Raw genomic sequence first — 15983 nt, 5'->3', positions numbered from 1 at the left:
CGGTCCAGTTATTGTAAATCACCTGATCACATGAGATAGCAATCGCATAGGCGGGGAAGGAGAGACAAACATTCCAGAGAAGTATAAAAGTCACCAATTCATTAGAACACTGTGGCATCAGGTTTTGGCAGAGACGCTCCTTGAAAGGTAGGAATTTGTTATTTGATCTGAAATAACTCATTAAATCCTCACTGTGCATATGAAACTATTTAGGAGGTAAATTATAAAAGATTATATATCCTGTAGAAGATTGGATGAAATCAGACCATAAAAAATGGAAAGAAGGATTAAACTGAGATACAGCTACAAAAAATAGGTTAGGTTAGATTAGGTAGTTACTTTATTAATCTCCACAGCAGCATACAGGAAAGCAATAAAATAATAATAAAATAATAAAAAGCAATTAAATAACAGTAAAATAAATAAATATAAAATGCACAATAAATACAGTATAGATATATTATAATTTCATATTTAAATACAGAAACGTAAAGTAAAAAACAGCCAGCAGATGTGTAAAAGATGCTGCTGCTTTGTATGCAAGAACAGAAACCGTTGTTCTTTGTATTTCTTTTTTTTAGACACTTTTTATCAGCAAAATACATAAAAACTAAAGGTAAAGCTGTCGGAGATGAAAAGTTTCCAACTTCAGATCTTCAGTGTTTCTGTTTCTCTTCCTCAGGCGAGCCGGTAGAGATGGATCCACATGTGGTGACGTGGAAATTAGGTGAGTACGAAATGTTGTTTCACAGACGAAGCTTTATTTGGTTGTACTTCTTTTGTTTTTTGATTATTTTTTGTTTGTAGAATTTGATTTGAATTGTTGAATAATTCTTCCTGTCCTGTCCTGTACGAGCTGAGCATATAAATGTTGCTGTGGTCAGTTCCCTGAGCTTTATTCCTGTCTGCGGTTTCAAACCACTGAAGAAATCAGCGCTGCACACTCGCTGTACTTCTGCTTTTCAGCACAAAGGAGTCATGAGTTCAGTTTGATGAAATGAGGAGAAGGAAGTGTTTACTGTAACATGTGACACACACTGACCAGGAGAGCGGGAGCATAAACCCTCCAACTGAATCTCTTTCGTTACAGCGTCACTTTGTTACTATCGTTCTTTATCAATGCACAAAAAATCCCAATAGGAATAAATTAGTTGAGGCTCAATTCAAATTGAAGTGTGACAAAAATGTTATGTTTTTCATCTGTAGACCAACACATGGTGATGAAGTGGGTACAGTTTGGCAGTTTAGACAGATTTTTAGTTGAAGTAGTAGCGCTTCGTTTGAAAAAAGAAAAAAACATTTTAAAATGTTTCTAACTCGAGTAGAAACGTGCAACATTGGTATTGAAAAGTTGAAGTTTTCTGGAGAACCAAAGTAAAAACTTGCAGGTTAACAAATTAAAATTGTGGGAAACTTCATGTTTATTCACCATTTCTGTCCTCTGCTAAAAATGAAGGAAGGTTCATGCGCTGCTATTTTCTTGTGTCTTCAGTTGCGGCCGGTGTGCTGCTGCTCGGTCTGAACCACATCACGGCTGCAGCCCGTCTGAAGGAACATCTGTCTGACTGTCTGGAGGACAAAGACTACGATCAGCTGCTGCAGACGGCGAAGACCGGCCTTCCGCACCTAAACGCATCTCATCATGTTGTCATCGTTGGAGCCGGCATGGCTGGACTGACGGCCGCCAAACTACTGCAAGACGCAGGACACAAGGTGCTCGCAGAGGGCCGATACTTCAGAGCTACTGTCATTGTTTTGTTGGCCACCAGGGGGCAGAAATCTGGAGTTTCTCTGTTGCCTGGTGCAAGAAACCTTGGTGTTTTATTTGAGAGTATTTTAATTATTTAGCAGCACACCATAAACCTCATCCATTCATCTTTTCAATCACCTGAGATGGGTTTCCAAAATTGTCTTTCCCTCTTTAAGGCACAGAAACCATTTAAGTTGCTTTTTCTCCACATTTGAATTATTACGTCCAGCTTTTTACTTTCTCAACCAAAAATCTGTCCATCAACTTCAGACTGTGCTGAACGCAGTTGTCAGGTTTTTAACCAAAGCCACAGGGTTTGGCCATTTTACCACCATGTTAGCAAATACATACGTGGGGAAAAATAGTTTAACAAGCAGCGATCAATAAGTTACCGGACTGTTCCTGTTGTGCGCGAACGGTGCGTGGCACCGCAACATGCTTTACTTTTTCCTCCAACGGACACTGCTGGCTAACAGTTTGATTTATCTGTTTGAACAAGGTGACCGTAGTCGAGGCCAGCGGCCGCGTCGGAGGACGAGTGGAGACCTACAGGAACGAAGAAGAGGGCTGGTATGCTGATCTGGGTGCGATGAGGATCCCAAAAAATCACGAGTGAGTAAAAATACCTTCTCTTATAGGAATGCCTGTATTACGTACATTACCAATTATCTTTAGCAGGTCAAAAATATCACTTCAAGTACTTAAATACACTCAACAATCAACAGAAACTCTTTGACAGCTGTTTTGATGTGTCGGCCAAATATAATTCTCCAATCTATTCGCTTTTGTCTCATTTATGTTCCTTAAAATCTCTGAATTGGAATTGATACATGCAAGTACAACACTAAATGTCTCGACTCACATTTGGATTTTCTAGTCGCGAGCTAACGGCCTCATCTCCTCACAGCATCGTCCGCTGGTTTACCAACACCCTGGGGGTGAAGCTGAATAGGTTCATCATGGATGACCCCAACACCTTCTACCTGATCCACGGCCTGCTGAAGAGGACGTACGCAGTGAAAGCAAACCCCGACATCCTGAAGTACAAACTGCTCCCGAGTGAGAAGGGGAAGTCGGCCGACCAGCTGCTGCAGCTGGCGTTGCAGAAGGTGAGTCGGGATGCCTGTGTGGTGTTTCCGTGTCGGTTGGGTTTGCACCCAGCGCCACTGCCAATAACTCTGAACTGTACTCGGTCTTTTCTGCAGGTGAAAGATAAAGTCGAGGCTGACAGCTGCAGAGCTGCGCTTCAGAAGTACGACCACTATTCTGTGCAGGTACGTCACAATTTTAGGTCTAAAAAGTCTGAAACGCGAGTTGTGGAAACATGATGTGAATTATGCTCCTCGGCTAACGCTTATTTTGAAAGGGAAAAAAATCATATGGTTTGAATTTGAGGAAGTGAACATTTTGTGTTTGGTGTTTGAGGAATACCTGCGAGAGGAAGGAGGTTTGAGCGCAGGAGCTGTGAGGATGATCGGAGACTTGCTCAACGAACAGAGCCTCATGCACCTGGCTTTGACCGAGATGATCTACGACCAGAGCGACGTCAGCGACAGCATCTCGTAAGATTGGTTAATGCATTTTGGCATTCACATTAGTCTGGGAAGTTTTTGGTTCAAAAGCCAGGAACCTCTTGAAGCATCTAAAACAAGTGTTTATAGCTGTTTTTCATGTTTCCCTCTTTTTACTCCACCTTTACTATGTCTTGCCTGGAAGCAGCTAGCAGGGACAACTCGGTGACAGACGCTATGTCTTGTAGGCCAAATCTGGAGAATTAATTTTCACACAGGATTCACAAAAACAAGTCGACTCTGATCCACGTTCTAGTTTCAATGAGAAGACTGTAAATCTTCACTTTTTTTTTTTTTTGAAGGTATGATGAAATAACTGGTGGGTCAGATCTCCTCGTCAAATCTTTTCTCACTGTCCTCGATGTCCCCATCCTCCTCAACTCGAGGGTCAAAAGCATCAAGCGTTCAGATGAGGGTGTAACCGTGCAGTACCAGACAGATAATCAGTCCTCTTTGACAGACCTGACTGCTGATGTCGTCCTGGTAACAACCACAGCCAAAGCAGCCCTCTACATGGACTTCAGTCCGCCTCTCTCCATCAGAAAGATGAATGCCCTGAGAGGAGTCCACTACGACAGCTCCACTAAAATCATCCTCACCTTCAGCAAGAAGTTCTGGATGAACGACGGCATCCGAGGAGGAAAGAGCATCACAGACGGGCGCTCTCGATTCATCTACTACCCCAGCCACAGTTTCCCAAAAAACAACACGATCGGCGTCCTCCTGGCTTCCTACACCTGGTCTGACGACTCCCTCGTCTTCCTCGGTGGGAGCGACGAAGACCTCAAAGAGCTGGTCCTGAGAGATTTGGTTCAGATCCACGGGGAGTACGTCAGGTCCCTCTGCACCGGGGTGGTGGTGAAGAAGTGGAGCTTGGATCCTTACAGCTTGGGCGCCTTCGCTCTCTTCACACCCTACCAGCACTTGCAGTACGCCAAGGAGCTCTTCAAGAGCGAAGGCAGGGTGCACTTTGCTGGTGAACACACAGCCTTCCCTCACGCCTGGATCGAAACATCCATGAAATCTGCCATCAGGGCGGCGACCAACATCAACAACGTGGCACGCAAAGAGAGTTCTCAAAGTCAACACCACCACGAGCTCTGAGCTCCCAAATCTGTGCAGTCTGTTTTAAAGTAGTGACGACATGATGATGAAGACAAATTACAAAAGAGGGTCGCACTTTAGCTTGATTGATTATTGCTTTAACTTAATTGCTGCACAATTGAGTAACCTGTACTTGATTTACTTCGTCTATCAGATAATAAGAATTAAAAGACTACCTTGGTAAATTTCCAGACCTTAAAATGACATCATTAAATCACTTATTTTGTCTAATCAACAAACCAATGAATGCAGGTTTATCTCTTTTAGACTTCTGTTTTTTTAAGTTATTAAACAATTAAACGTGTCTTGCAGCTTACTTTGGTGTTAACTGTCAGAAAACAGTTCCACGCATCTGTCAGGACTTTTTTTCAAACGTCACTCAGGATACAAACATTGGTGGAGCAAACTTGTACCTTCCAAAAAGCATCATCTTCACAAAACCAAACCACAAAAAACCTCTGCAGGTGGAAAATCTTTTATTTCGTTGTTAGGTGATCTTTTTATTATTTATTTTTTTATTGCAACAGTCAGTCAATAAAAACAAACAGCTCTAAAAACAAGGTCAACACACAGAAGAAGAGTGGATAAATGAAACTGATCTGTAGTTTAAGTTGGGTGCAAAAACATAACCAAGAAGTCCAGCAGGAGTAAACGGTGAAATTTGCTGACATGACATGTTTCAAAAGGGTTCATTTGTGGTCGTGTCGATTATACACTTGGTAATTTCTGCTCTGGAGTTATATATTTTGTCACCCCAAGCAGTTGCTGGAAAGGACTTAATTTTCACTTTTAATTGGATTCATATTTTCACATCATTAATTTGTGTTTTTGAACTTTTGCACATTAATATTGGGTCATTTGTGCCATAATTTGCTATTTGTTTACAAAAACTAGTAGTTTGTGTTCTGAAATGTCTTTGTGCTCTTAGAAGATTTACTTTGTCTGCACAGATTGGTCATTTCAGGAAGTAAAAATCAGAACAGAAGCTCTATGATTGCTGTTTATGCTGATGACATAACTTTAATTTATTTTTGTGCATTCGATGACATCAAATCTAAAATTCTACTGCAACTTGCAATAATATGTTCTAATTTATTACTATGATGAAACACACCAACTAATTTAATAGAATTCTGCTCATCCAACGAGGTTGTTGTCTTTACTTGTTGCTGCTATGGCAACTAAGCAGTTTTCCCGCTCTGTGTAGAAACAGCAGAGGTAAAACCAAACCGCTGGGCAGACTGAACCAGATCCCAAACACCAGCGCCAAACACCCGGCGCCGTCACTCAGCAGCTCTGACTGATCCAAAGCAAGGCTCAGAAGCATCCCAAGAAAATACACGGACAGAACTGCCATTATGGCCGTGATGGTGTTGAAAGCCCTCTGCTTCGATTGGTCCACCCGCTTCCTGGCCCCGCCCACTTCCCCCGGCCCCGGACGAATCAGAACGCAGAGGACAGAAAGGCTGCAGAAAGAGACGATGACCAAGGAGAAGCTCAACAAGACGAAGAACGGCACGAAAGGAATGTCAGGGAGGTACAGAGATAAGACACCAAGCCACCCGAAGCACAGCGACCAAAAACAGCCGAGGGTGGTGTTCCTGACCCGGACACCACCTGACTGCTTCAGCCTCAGGTAGTGAACGGGGTGAACCACGGCCAGGTAGTGGTCCGCACAGGTCAGAATGTGAAGCAACAGCTCTCCGATGTAAACAATCGAAGACACGTACAGCCCCACTTGTGACGCTGCTGAGTGACCAGTGAAGTGACCACCGAGGTACACGGTGGACCCACACAAAAACACCAGCTGCATGACGGCTGTGTGGTAGGCGAACATGTCCGAGTGGCTCGTCGCTGCGAAGGAGCCCCGCCGCCATCGTTGGTATCCCAGGTAGAGGACGAAGACGGAGACGGGAAGGTAGACGAAGGTCTTGGTGACGAGGAATATGATGGAGATGTAATTAGCGATTTGAAAGTGAAGGCAGTGGTTGACGATATATTGAGAAGAGGAAGAGTTGGCAGCCATGTTGGATTTGTGTGGTGTTTGTGCTTTAATGGGGAGAGGGAAGGGAAGAGGAACACAAATCATGTTAGTGGGACGACAGTATTTCAGATCTTCAACTTCATATTACAGATTAGAGTCTTTTACATCAGTTTTTTTTATTTGTCTTCAATAACTGTTATAAAAGTGTTCAATCATTTTCCAGATGTTGTCCGTGTGCTACGTGAAGGATCTACCAGATGTTCACAACACGGGGAGAAGCTACGACCTTCGTAAATATTCTCACTTATTGTATTTTTTATGTCTTTAATGGTGATTATAGATGCTTCAGTAGGCACTAAGCACAACATGTTTGGATGTCCATCCACTTTATACGAGGGTAAAGGTAAAGGTAGCCTCACCACAAACAGACGCACATTCACAGTCGAATGTTGTACATTGTATGTGTGTGTGCTTACCTGAACCCAAGAAATTACTAATGTTCATTTAATGAAAAAAACTGACATGGAAAACTGGAACGTGGATAAAAAATGGGTCAGAAAGATTCAACTTCAGTCAAAAAATAACATTTTCAAATATGTATATATATATAAACAGTTTTTCTTGAATTAATGACATAACATGGCAATGTACTCTAATTTTATAAATATGAAAAGAAAGTTGGATAATAACCAAGGACGAGCAGGGATTTTAAAATATGAAATAACACCCACCTTTTCAGAAATGCCTCTTTCTGATCTTCTGTCTTCTGCTCCAAACTCACTGACTGAGTATTCTGGGATGTCAGCAGCTTATGAGAGTCATTAGCAGTGATCCATCCTATTTCTACAGCAGCGTGTGAGCGGTGAGATCAGTGGGTTTTGTGTTAAATATTAAAAGTCAATCATTCATTTAATGTGTTTGACAGGATTCAAATGACCCGTAAACAAAGACTGATGTTTATGCAAATCAGAGTCGAACTGACGCGGCGTTTTACCGTGAAACAGAAGTTGGATGAAAATGTTCCGTCAGGTGCTTCGTGACATATTATTGTAAGTGCAACCGCGGCCAGGTGTGACTTTGAGCCCGATTCTGTCGGTCCAATGAATCGCTGCAAACACTGCAACCAAGTCAGACTTCAAGCATCGACGACTTTTTTAATGTGGTTTAATGAGTAATTGTGAGCTGTAGTTGATACTGATTGCGTTGTAACAACAGTTGTCACAGAATAAGCTCAATTTGCTCTATGCAGCGTATTTCACCAAAACACCGGAGTTTGTAGATCATAATGTCCGAAAAGAATCACAATTCAATGCAGATAGTTCTGTTTGATCCATGTCTGCTAGAGTTTGTCCGTTCTGCCATCTTTTTGAAAAAGAACTGGACCTCCAATCGATCCCTGCTGCACACCAGAAGCAACTGAAACAAAGACACAGTGGTACGTCGCTTAGACGTCAACCCAAAGTTTAATGTGGTTCAAAAGAAAATAGCCAGCGAAGTCACAGCGAAGAAAACTTGTACAAATTGTAAATTATAATAATATATCAAATGTTTGGATCAAATTCTATTTTATCAAACCTTAATTCCTTTATATCACTTATATTCTGTAAAGTCTAACATTTTACGCTGTATATTTATATAAATAATTTGTGAGTAAAACCTGCAGTCCAAAAGGAGGACATTTCTATTTATTGTGGACAAAACATATCTTTGAAGATTGAGAAAAAAAATCTAAATAATATTGTTACTACATTATATTTCAAAAAAACTTAATCCGCAACAATTATTTTTTGTGAGTTTTTCAGATTTTTTTTCCCGGCTTCATAAAAGTATGTAATGGGTCCAACTAGAGGAAAAAGTTAACCTGAAGTCAATAACACAACGTTCACCCAAAATGTTATCTAACTATAAGAGTAAAATCTACGTTACATGTGCGTTCAGCAGAGTAAAATGGATTAACCATCAACTGTCCATTTTTGTGTACGTTTTCTTTAGATATTTATGCAAATTTTAACCAAATTATCAAAACTAGGCAAAAGAAAGTGCAAACTGAAATCTATTTCTATCCACTACTTTTGATGACAATCCAATGTAAATATCAGGAGGTTGGTACATCGACGTAAACAGCTGGTGGCACTAATTCTTCAGCTAAAATTAGTTAACGATAACGTGAGTAAAATCCGATCCGACCCTCATCCTGATTGAGCGTTGGGTTTACAGCCGGCTCGTTTTCCTGCTCTGTGCAGAAACAGCAGCGGCAGGACCAGACTGCTGGGCAGATTGAACCAACCCTCAAATGCCATCAACACACACAGAGCCTCACCGACGACTGTTTGTGACGATGCCAGCACATTGCAGACCAGGTTCCCTCCAAATTTCAAGAAAAGCACTCCCATTATGATGAACACGATCTGAAACGCTTTGAGCTTTGATCGGTCAATTCCAACCCGGCCTCGAACTGTGCGAATCAGAGCACAGAGAATAGAAATGCAGAAGGAAGCTACGGTAATTAAATACAAGCCCATTTGGCAGGCGCTGGGTAAAAGAGTGTGCGTCGGGTTTCTCGTAATCAGAATCGTCAAATACGTCTGTACGAAGGACTGCAGCCAAATGCACAACGTGCTGATGAGCAGGATGCGGACGCCTCAGTCTCATGCAGGTGACGGGGTGCACCACGGCCAGGTAGACAGATCAGGATGGGCAGAAACGTCTGTCCGTTCCAGGGGAACACCGTGATGATTAACCCCACTCGGATCGTCCCGGGGACGGAGACGGAGACGGATCGGTCACACGTGCTTACGGTGGACCCCGATATCCCGATCAGCTCCGTGGCAGCCAGGCTGTAGGTGTAGAAGTCCGAGTGACTCATGAGTGCTGCAGAGAAACGCTGTTGTTTCCATCGCTTGAATCCCAGATAGAGGACGAAGGCGGAGAGTGGGAGGAGGAGGACGAAGTTGGTGGCGTTGAAGGCAGCGTACATGTGATTGGTGACGATGGAGTTGAAGCATTGATCATTTGGGGACGAGCTGCAGCTCTCGGGAGGAAGGGACTCGTTGGTGGAGGATGAGCAGTTGGTTGTCATTTTCAGACAGTGGAGGCCTGAAGAAGAGGAGAGACACACAGATGAAGGAAGATTTGATTTACTGAGAAGGAAAGGAAACAAGAACTAGAGGAAATATGAATAGTTTACAGGCACGTGAGCAACTCCGTGAGGTTGTAAATACTAAACATAAATATATGGTAAAGTTAATGTTCACCGTCTTTGTGGAGCACGTTAGCAAGCTAACGTTCTGAAATTGGCAGTAAACAACGTTTTTGACAAGTTTGAATCTTCACCTGATGATGGCGCCAGATGAAAAGTCTGAATTTTAATGTGCCCCAGTTTGCGCCCCTTGTTCATGAACCAAACACTGCACATAAAAAGGTTCGTAGTCTTTGGGTCTGAAAAGTCAAGCATTAAAGTGTAATACTACTGAGGGCCACTAGGGGTCTCCAATAGACTCCCATTGAAAAAGCATCAAGTTCTCCTAAAATACAAAGTCAGTCAATTTGTTTCCACAAGTCACGGTGGTCCTTCTGTCCTGTCGACTAATATTCCATCTGATTGGGAACCGAAGGATGCTACATGTAGTAATACATGGTAACAATATGAAGCCTAAAACTAGACAAGGGGTCACAAAAAACATCACTGTTCGTCCTGATGGGACCATGAATGTCTGAGCAGCTTGTCATAGATATCCGTCCAGTAGTTGTTCAACATATTTCACTCTAAACCCTCAAATGTCGATAGTTTCTGGGATGGAGGTAAAGTCAGTAGAGTCATTACAACTGTGCTTTCTGACTATTAATGGTTCTCAGTACGCCGTCCACTGGGCGTGGCCCATGACGTAACTTGGTTGACACATGACTTGGTTTGTAATTTGACGATCACTATGCAACTATCTATCAAACTTTAACAAAATTAGTTCATCATAAAGCTGCATTATAAAATTGAAGACCATTACTAAAATAATAAAAGTTTTGTCGCCTACCAAAGAATTGGTTTGGCTGCTGCTTTGGTTAAGAATGTCATCAGTACGTCCTCATTACTTATCCACGGCACGCTCAGCAATTAGCTGTTGTAGTCCGTTTTAATACACTCATACGTATTATAAATCAATCCAAAATATACTCACCAGAAGTGCTGGTTTCTGACCTTCGTTCTTGTGTGCCTTCGCAGTCACAGACTGCCGTGTGGAGTTTGCAGTGCGAGTGAGTCCATGTCTGAGTGAACGTGTACGTAACATGTATTTGGAGGCAGGACTGTATTTTTTTCCACGTGGTAAAAAAACAATAGTCATTACTCATTTACTGTGTAAATGGTTAGAATCCCATTATTCTTCCACGGGGACGTCAGCGCTATCCCTCGACGTTCCCTTGAACATTTCCTTTGTCTACACTGCAAAATTGCATAAAACATCATCCTAAAAAAAGAATAAATAAAATGCAGCACATTTTCATTGTGAAATTGATGACTCATGTCATGAATGCTAAAGTTTTTATTAGCTTGTGGAGTTTTTGAGATAAATTTACACCCTCGGAAATTAGACACCAATACAATGATGACATCGAGGTATTGTGCTCATTCAACTTGCGTTTTCAATTGGATGGATTTAGAAATTGTTGAATGTTGGAAATGATTTTAATTAGCATTAATGGAAAATAAGTTCTTGTTTTTTGTCAAAAAAAAAAAATGAACACTACAGTCGAGAAATAAGGCCCACAAAACAGAGGTTGGACATAAGAAGTTATTTTAAACAGGAATTTATAACCAATTAAGATGGTGAAGGTGTGTTCGGATGACACTGCCCTGCCAAAGTGCCCATGAGCAAGACATTTGATTGCTACCTGTCATACGGCTCTCCCTGTAATAACAGACAATAGAATTTGCCTGCTGAATACACCTTGAACTCACACAAAACCATTTATTGGTTTTGCGATATGCAAAAAGACGTCGCAGTCGTCCCTCCAGCTGTCAGTTTGATGTGCGTCGATGGATTGACCAAATACCAGCGAACAGCAAGGAAACCAGGTGGGAGACGCAGGACAGGCTCAATCAAACAACACTGATGATTCGATGAGTTCCATTTAAATAACTCAAAATACAGTTTTGTGTTGTTGTTTTGTCTTTCCAAAAAAAAAGTTCAACTGTGATGCTGCCCAGAATCTGTACCAGCCAGAGGCCAGACATGGTGTTGTGGTCAGGTGGCCGTTCCGGCGACTATCAAAACAGTCGGCTGTAGATTGAACACATCAAGTCATTGCTTGACTTTACGGTCTCTATTGCTGAAAGCTTTGGTTGCCCGCTGTGATTATAGTCTGGACACCTTGTTCGCATCAACGTTCACTCAGCCACAGTTATCCCACTCACAATCTGCGTGGGTTGCCGACAATTTATTTCGGTTTCTGTCCAGGGACTGTTGTTCTCGTTGTTCTTTGTGGCGCCAAAATCTCTGCTCTCTGGTAGCTCTGCAAGTGGTTACATAGATTCTGAAAATGACATCGTCAACATGTGTCACGTTGTGAGCATAGGCTGTGTGTAAAAGAGTTCGTAGCTTCCAGGTCTGAAAAATGGTTCTGATCCAGAAGTGTCTTCAGCTGCAATACCAGCGAGTGCCACTAGAGGTCGGCTCCAAAAAGCCTCCGGCTCCATAGACTCCCATTCAACTTCTCTCATCAAATCCAAAGTGAATAAAATGTGTCCATCAGTTATCTCGGTGTTGTTAGCTAAAGTCACTCCTTCTTATTAGTTTTCTGGAGGTCCATCTGAAAATAATCCCTCATTCATTAGAAAAGAAGATTCAAGAAGACCTGTTTTTGGGGGCGTGTCTGTTTGATTGACAGGCCTGTGGTGCAGTCAGGTTACAGCTATCGGTGGGCGGGACGTCGTATCGTCAGGTTTCCAATCAGATCGGTCAGATCCACCGCTCGGAACTAAATTTGCCGTTAATGCTTAAATACTTTTACTTAAGTAAAATATGTCATGTCAGACCCAACACTTTTACATAAATAATGTATCTGAAAACCTCTCACCTCTATCTACAGGTGCTATGCAAGGCATTAAGCCTCATTCACCACTTTATTATATATATTCACTCCATGTTTAGGATAAGTAACGAGATATCGCTTCTAGCTGTAGCTGCCATTAAACTGCACTGTGTCAACACAGTCTGGTCGAATATTGCTTTATTTGAATAAACATCTGTCAAAGTTACAGGTCATTTGAATCCTGTCAAACGTAATGGACTGATTAAATGAAGAACAGCCGCTGGTATGGAAATATGTCGAGACTGCTCTTGTTCTTCTATCAAAAGAAAAGAAAATGCTTAATCTGATCTCAATCTTTTTTTCATGCACACTTCTTTAACTATCCTAAACTGCACTTTGTTGTCTCAGATGTGATAAACTGAACATAAACAGCTCCAAAACCGATCACACACATTATTAACGGGGTCTATGTTGATGCACGTTTGGACAAAACATACAGTAAACTTAGAAAATTATTGTTTTTCTGCTGCAAAAAGTCAAAAACTCTTCATGGAGAAAAACTGTGTTCTAGACTAATGAGAAATAATCTGACAAGAAAATCTGCCTGCTGTAGTTTACAGTGATGGAGTCACAATAAATCCTTAATTTGCATTGCACCATGCAAAAGAGCCATTCCTGACTGTAAATGAGCATCAACGATCTGCTCACAGGCAGAAGCAGCGCTGCTCATCCAGAGAGAGCAGTGAGGTTGAACACTGCTGACGAGGTTAGCCTACTTTCATCATTTTAGTTTTCTTTCACGGATGTCACTGGATGGCAAACTAACTTTTAATGTTTTGGTTTTTAAAAAGTTTGCTCTTGACTCAGGAGTTTATTTTATTATTAACTCACTCATTGCTTGTTGAATGATTTGTTTTGTTGCTGTTTGTCAAATTCTTGTTGTAATCCGTGAATGATTTTGGGTCACCGTGGGTCTCCTCCAACTTACCGCGAGGTAACACTACAAACAACGTACTTCTTATTGACGGCCAAACGGATAAATCTACTTCTTCACCGGATGTTTTGGGCGGTAAATGAGCGACATCTAGTTCCGTCCTCTGCACGGTTTCTTACGTTTTGTCTCCCTGTTTTTTCTGACTTCCCGATTTGGTCACGTTTTCTTCATTTTTGTGTTCCTATTGAGGGTAAACGCTTTCTTTTTGGTCTGTTTTGAGTTTATTGTTTAACCTTGTGCTGCAGCCCTTACTTAGTTTAGTCACACAAAACATAATGCTCAGAATTATTTGGGAACTATTTCATAGAGTTCCTGGAGCAGGAGAAGACATTTCTTGTCCTACCTGAAAGACTGTGATGGAGTGATGTGTTTTTTGGGGAAAATTGACTGGATTCATTTAGTTTTCGTCTGTCTGACTTCGCGGTCTTGCTTTGTTCAGATCGTCGTAATCTTTGTTTGGTTTCCGTCAAAAATAGACTCGTGCCAATCTTCAGCGCCGTGCAGTGCCGACGGGTACGCTGCTGACTCGGCACCGCGGTGCAACCGGTGGGATACGAAGCACTGACTTGAATGGTGGCATCCATCTCTGGCGGAAAACAGCCTTTAAGAGTTTTAGAGTGTGATTCCACACATCATTGATGAAGAAGGAGATTATTCCGAGTTTTCCTTTTGGCGTCATGGCGGTGCCGTGGTCAGCATGGCAAGAAGGGTCAGGGTTGGAACCTCGATAGGTTCCTCGGTACGAACCTTAACTGGGGAGTTTGCATGTCCTCCCCATGCCGGCGTGGGTTCTCTCCGGGTACTCCAGAAACATGCATGTTAGATAATGGATGGATGGATGGTCAGAAATTCAGTATTTTACACTTGTGGTTAATCTCATTTTACAGTTTTAGCAAACTGTCAGCACAGTTTCAAAACAAGATGACACATCTAATCTCCTCTTTTCCTTTTCTCTATTTCTCCTATCATCTGTTTTGTCCCCTTAAATCATTTTTCTCCTCAGTAAATGCAGCAGATATGTCCGTCAACGCCTCATCAACCTCCAACGATCTTCAGGTCTACCAGTGCTACAAGTCCGTAATTAACTATTATATCTCACTTACCTTCACTACATCGAGAACCATCCTCCTCCTCCCTCTGTCCACCCTCGTCCTCTACCTGGGTCACCAACGATGGCGGCAGCAGGGCTCCTTGAAACAAGCCAGGCACTCTGATGTCTTCACCTTCCATATGGCTTCCATGGAGCTGATCGGGATCTTCGGGTTCTTCCTCTACTTTTGTGGCGAAGCTGTGTCTGAAGTAGCACAATGTGTTCATTCTATTGGTTTTTACGGAGAGATCTTTTTCCCCCTCCTCACCTGTGTGGAGCGTTACCTGGCTGTTGTTCACCCTGTCACCTACCTGGGGCTACGAAACGCCCGTGGGGTCAGGATCAGAAACATCAGCATTGGGTGTGTTTGGCTGCTGTGCTTCGTAATGATATCTGTTTCATATCTGTTCCTGAAAGAGTACACCACCATCCCAAAGTTCTGCATTTTGGTTTTCTCCATAGTGGTCATATCTTTTTGCAGTCTCTCTGTTCTCTGTGCTCTGATTGGCTCAGGGCCAGGAGATGGAGGCAAGGGAATGAAGCAAGTCAGCCAATCAAAGAGGAGAGCTTTCCACACCATCACAGCCATATCGGGGGTGGTGTGGTTGTGGTTTGTAGGCCTGCTTGTTGTCTATTCTCTGAACGAGTCACTTGAGCTGAGTGACAGTGTGAGCTGTACGATGGTGATGAGTATAAACTGGTTTAATCTGCCCAACAGTTTGGTGTCACCTCTGCTGTACCTCCACAAGACCGGAAAACTATCATGTGGCTGTTAGAACATGGAGTGAAGATGAAGATTGAATTTGACTGTATCAGATGTTAGTAGTTTAAATGAGTGGATGAAGACATTCAAAACAGTTTGTATAGAGTTTATATTTGTCCTCACCTTGATGATGTAAATATGTTCTCAGAAAAATAGCAATACAAATGCACATACACTGTTCAGGATGACTGTTCACTAGATTTGAATACAGTATTCAAATCTAATAGTGTCTCTGTGTATTGTGCAAATCTTACGATGTATTATAACAGGATTGTAGTGAATTGACAGAATAAATCTGGAAATGTTTGGCTTTTGGTTGTGTAGTCTCTGCACACATGCAGCACACATGGTAAACATGCGAAGAAGACACATCGAAGTGTGTTTTTAGATTTGTGTGTGAAGCTTTGCCATTAAACACACTGCTTTTTTTTGTGTCAGCGGGAGAGGAAAATGTGTCTCCATCAATTTACCATGAAAGTACAAGAGCATCTTCATCAGTGTTGCATGCAAAATGACCTCACAGTCCTGCTCTCACCTGCTATATTGATGTACTTTATACTTGGACCATCCTCAGTGATATCTGAGCCTCAGACTATTGGAAAGAATGAAACTCTGCTGAAAAAGTGAGTTTCTTTGATCACATTTTTTTACATCTTACTGGTTATATATTTATCTATGATTTCAGCTTTCCAATATAAAACGG

At 42.0% G+C, this 15983-nt stretch overlaps 1 protein-coding gene across 1 annotated transcript; it reads left to right on the top strand.

The window, feature by feature from the left end:
- Positions 1-108: 108 nt before the first annotated feature.
- LOC138214197 (L-amino-acid oxidase-like) lies at positions 109-15586 on the top strand. Its single transcript, XM_069175594.1, has 9 exons — positions 109-147; positions 683-727; positions 1493-1713; positions 2250-2362; positions 2658-2859; positions 2956-3024; positions 3176-3312; positions 3624-6699; positions 14431-15586. Exons 2-8 carry the CDS (start codon positions 697-699, stop codon positions 4423-4425), a joined length of 1575 nt encoding a protein of 524 aa, XP_069031695.1. The 5' UTR covers positions 109-147; positions 683-696; the 3' UTR covers positions 4426-6699; positions 14431-15586.
- The last annotated feature ends 397 nt before the right edge of the window (positions 15587-15983 follow it).

This window comes from Embiotoca jacksoni, unplaced genomic scaffold, assembly GCF_022577435.1.
Source record: "Embiotoca jacksoni isolate LCO1_2020_lvr unplaced genomic scaffold, fEmbJac1.0.p SCAF_68, whole genome shotgun sequence".
Taxonomy (NCBI): domain Eukaryota; kingdom Metazoa; phylum Chordata; class Actinopteri; family Embiotocidae; genus Embiotoca; species Embiotoca jacksoni.
The sequence above is the reverse complement of the archived record's forward strand: the minus strand, read 5'-3'. Positions and strand labels throughout refer to the sequence as shown.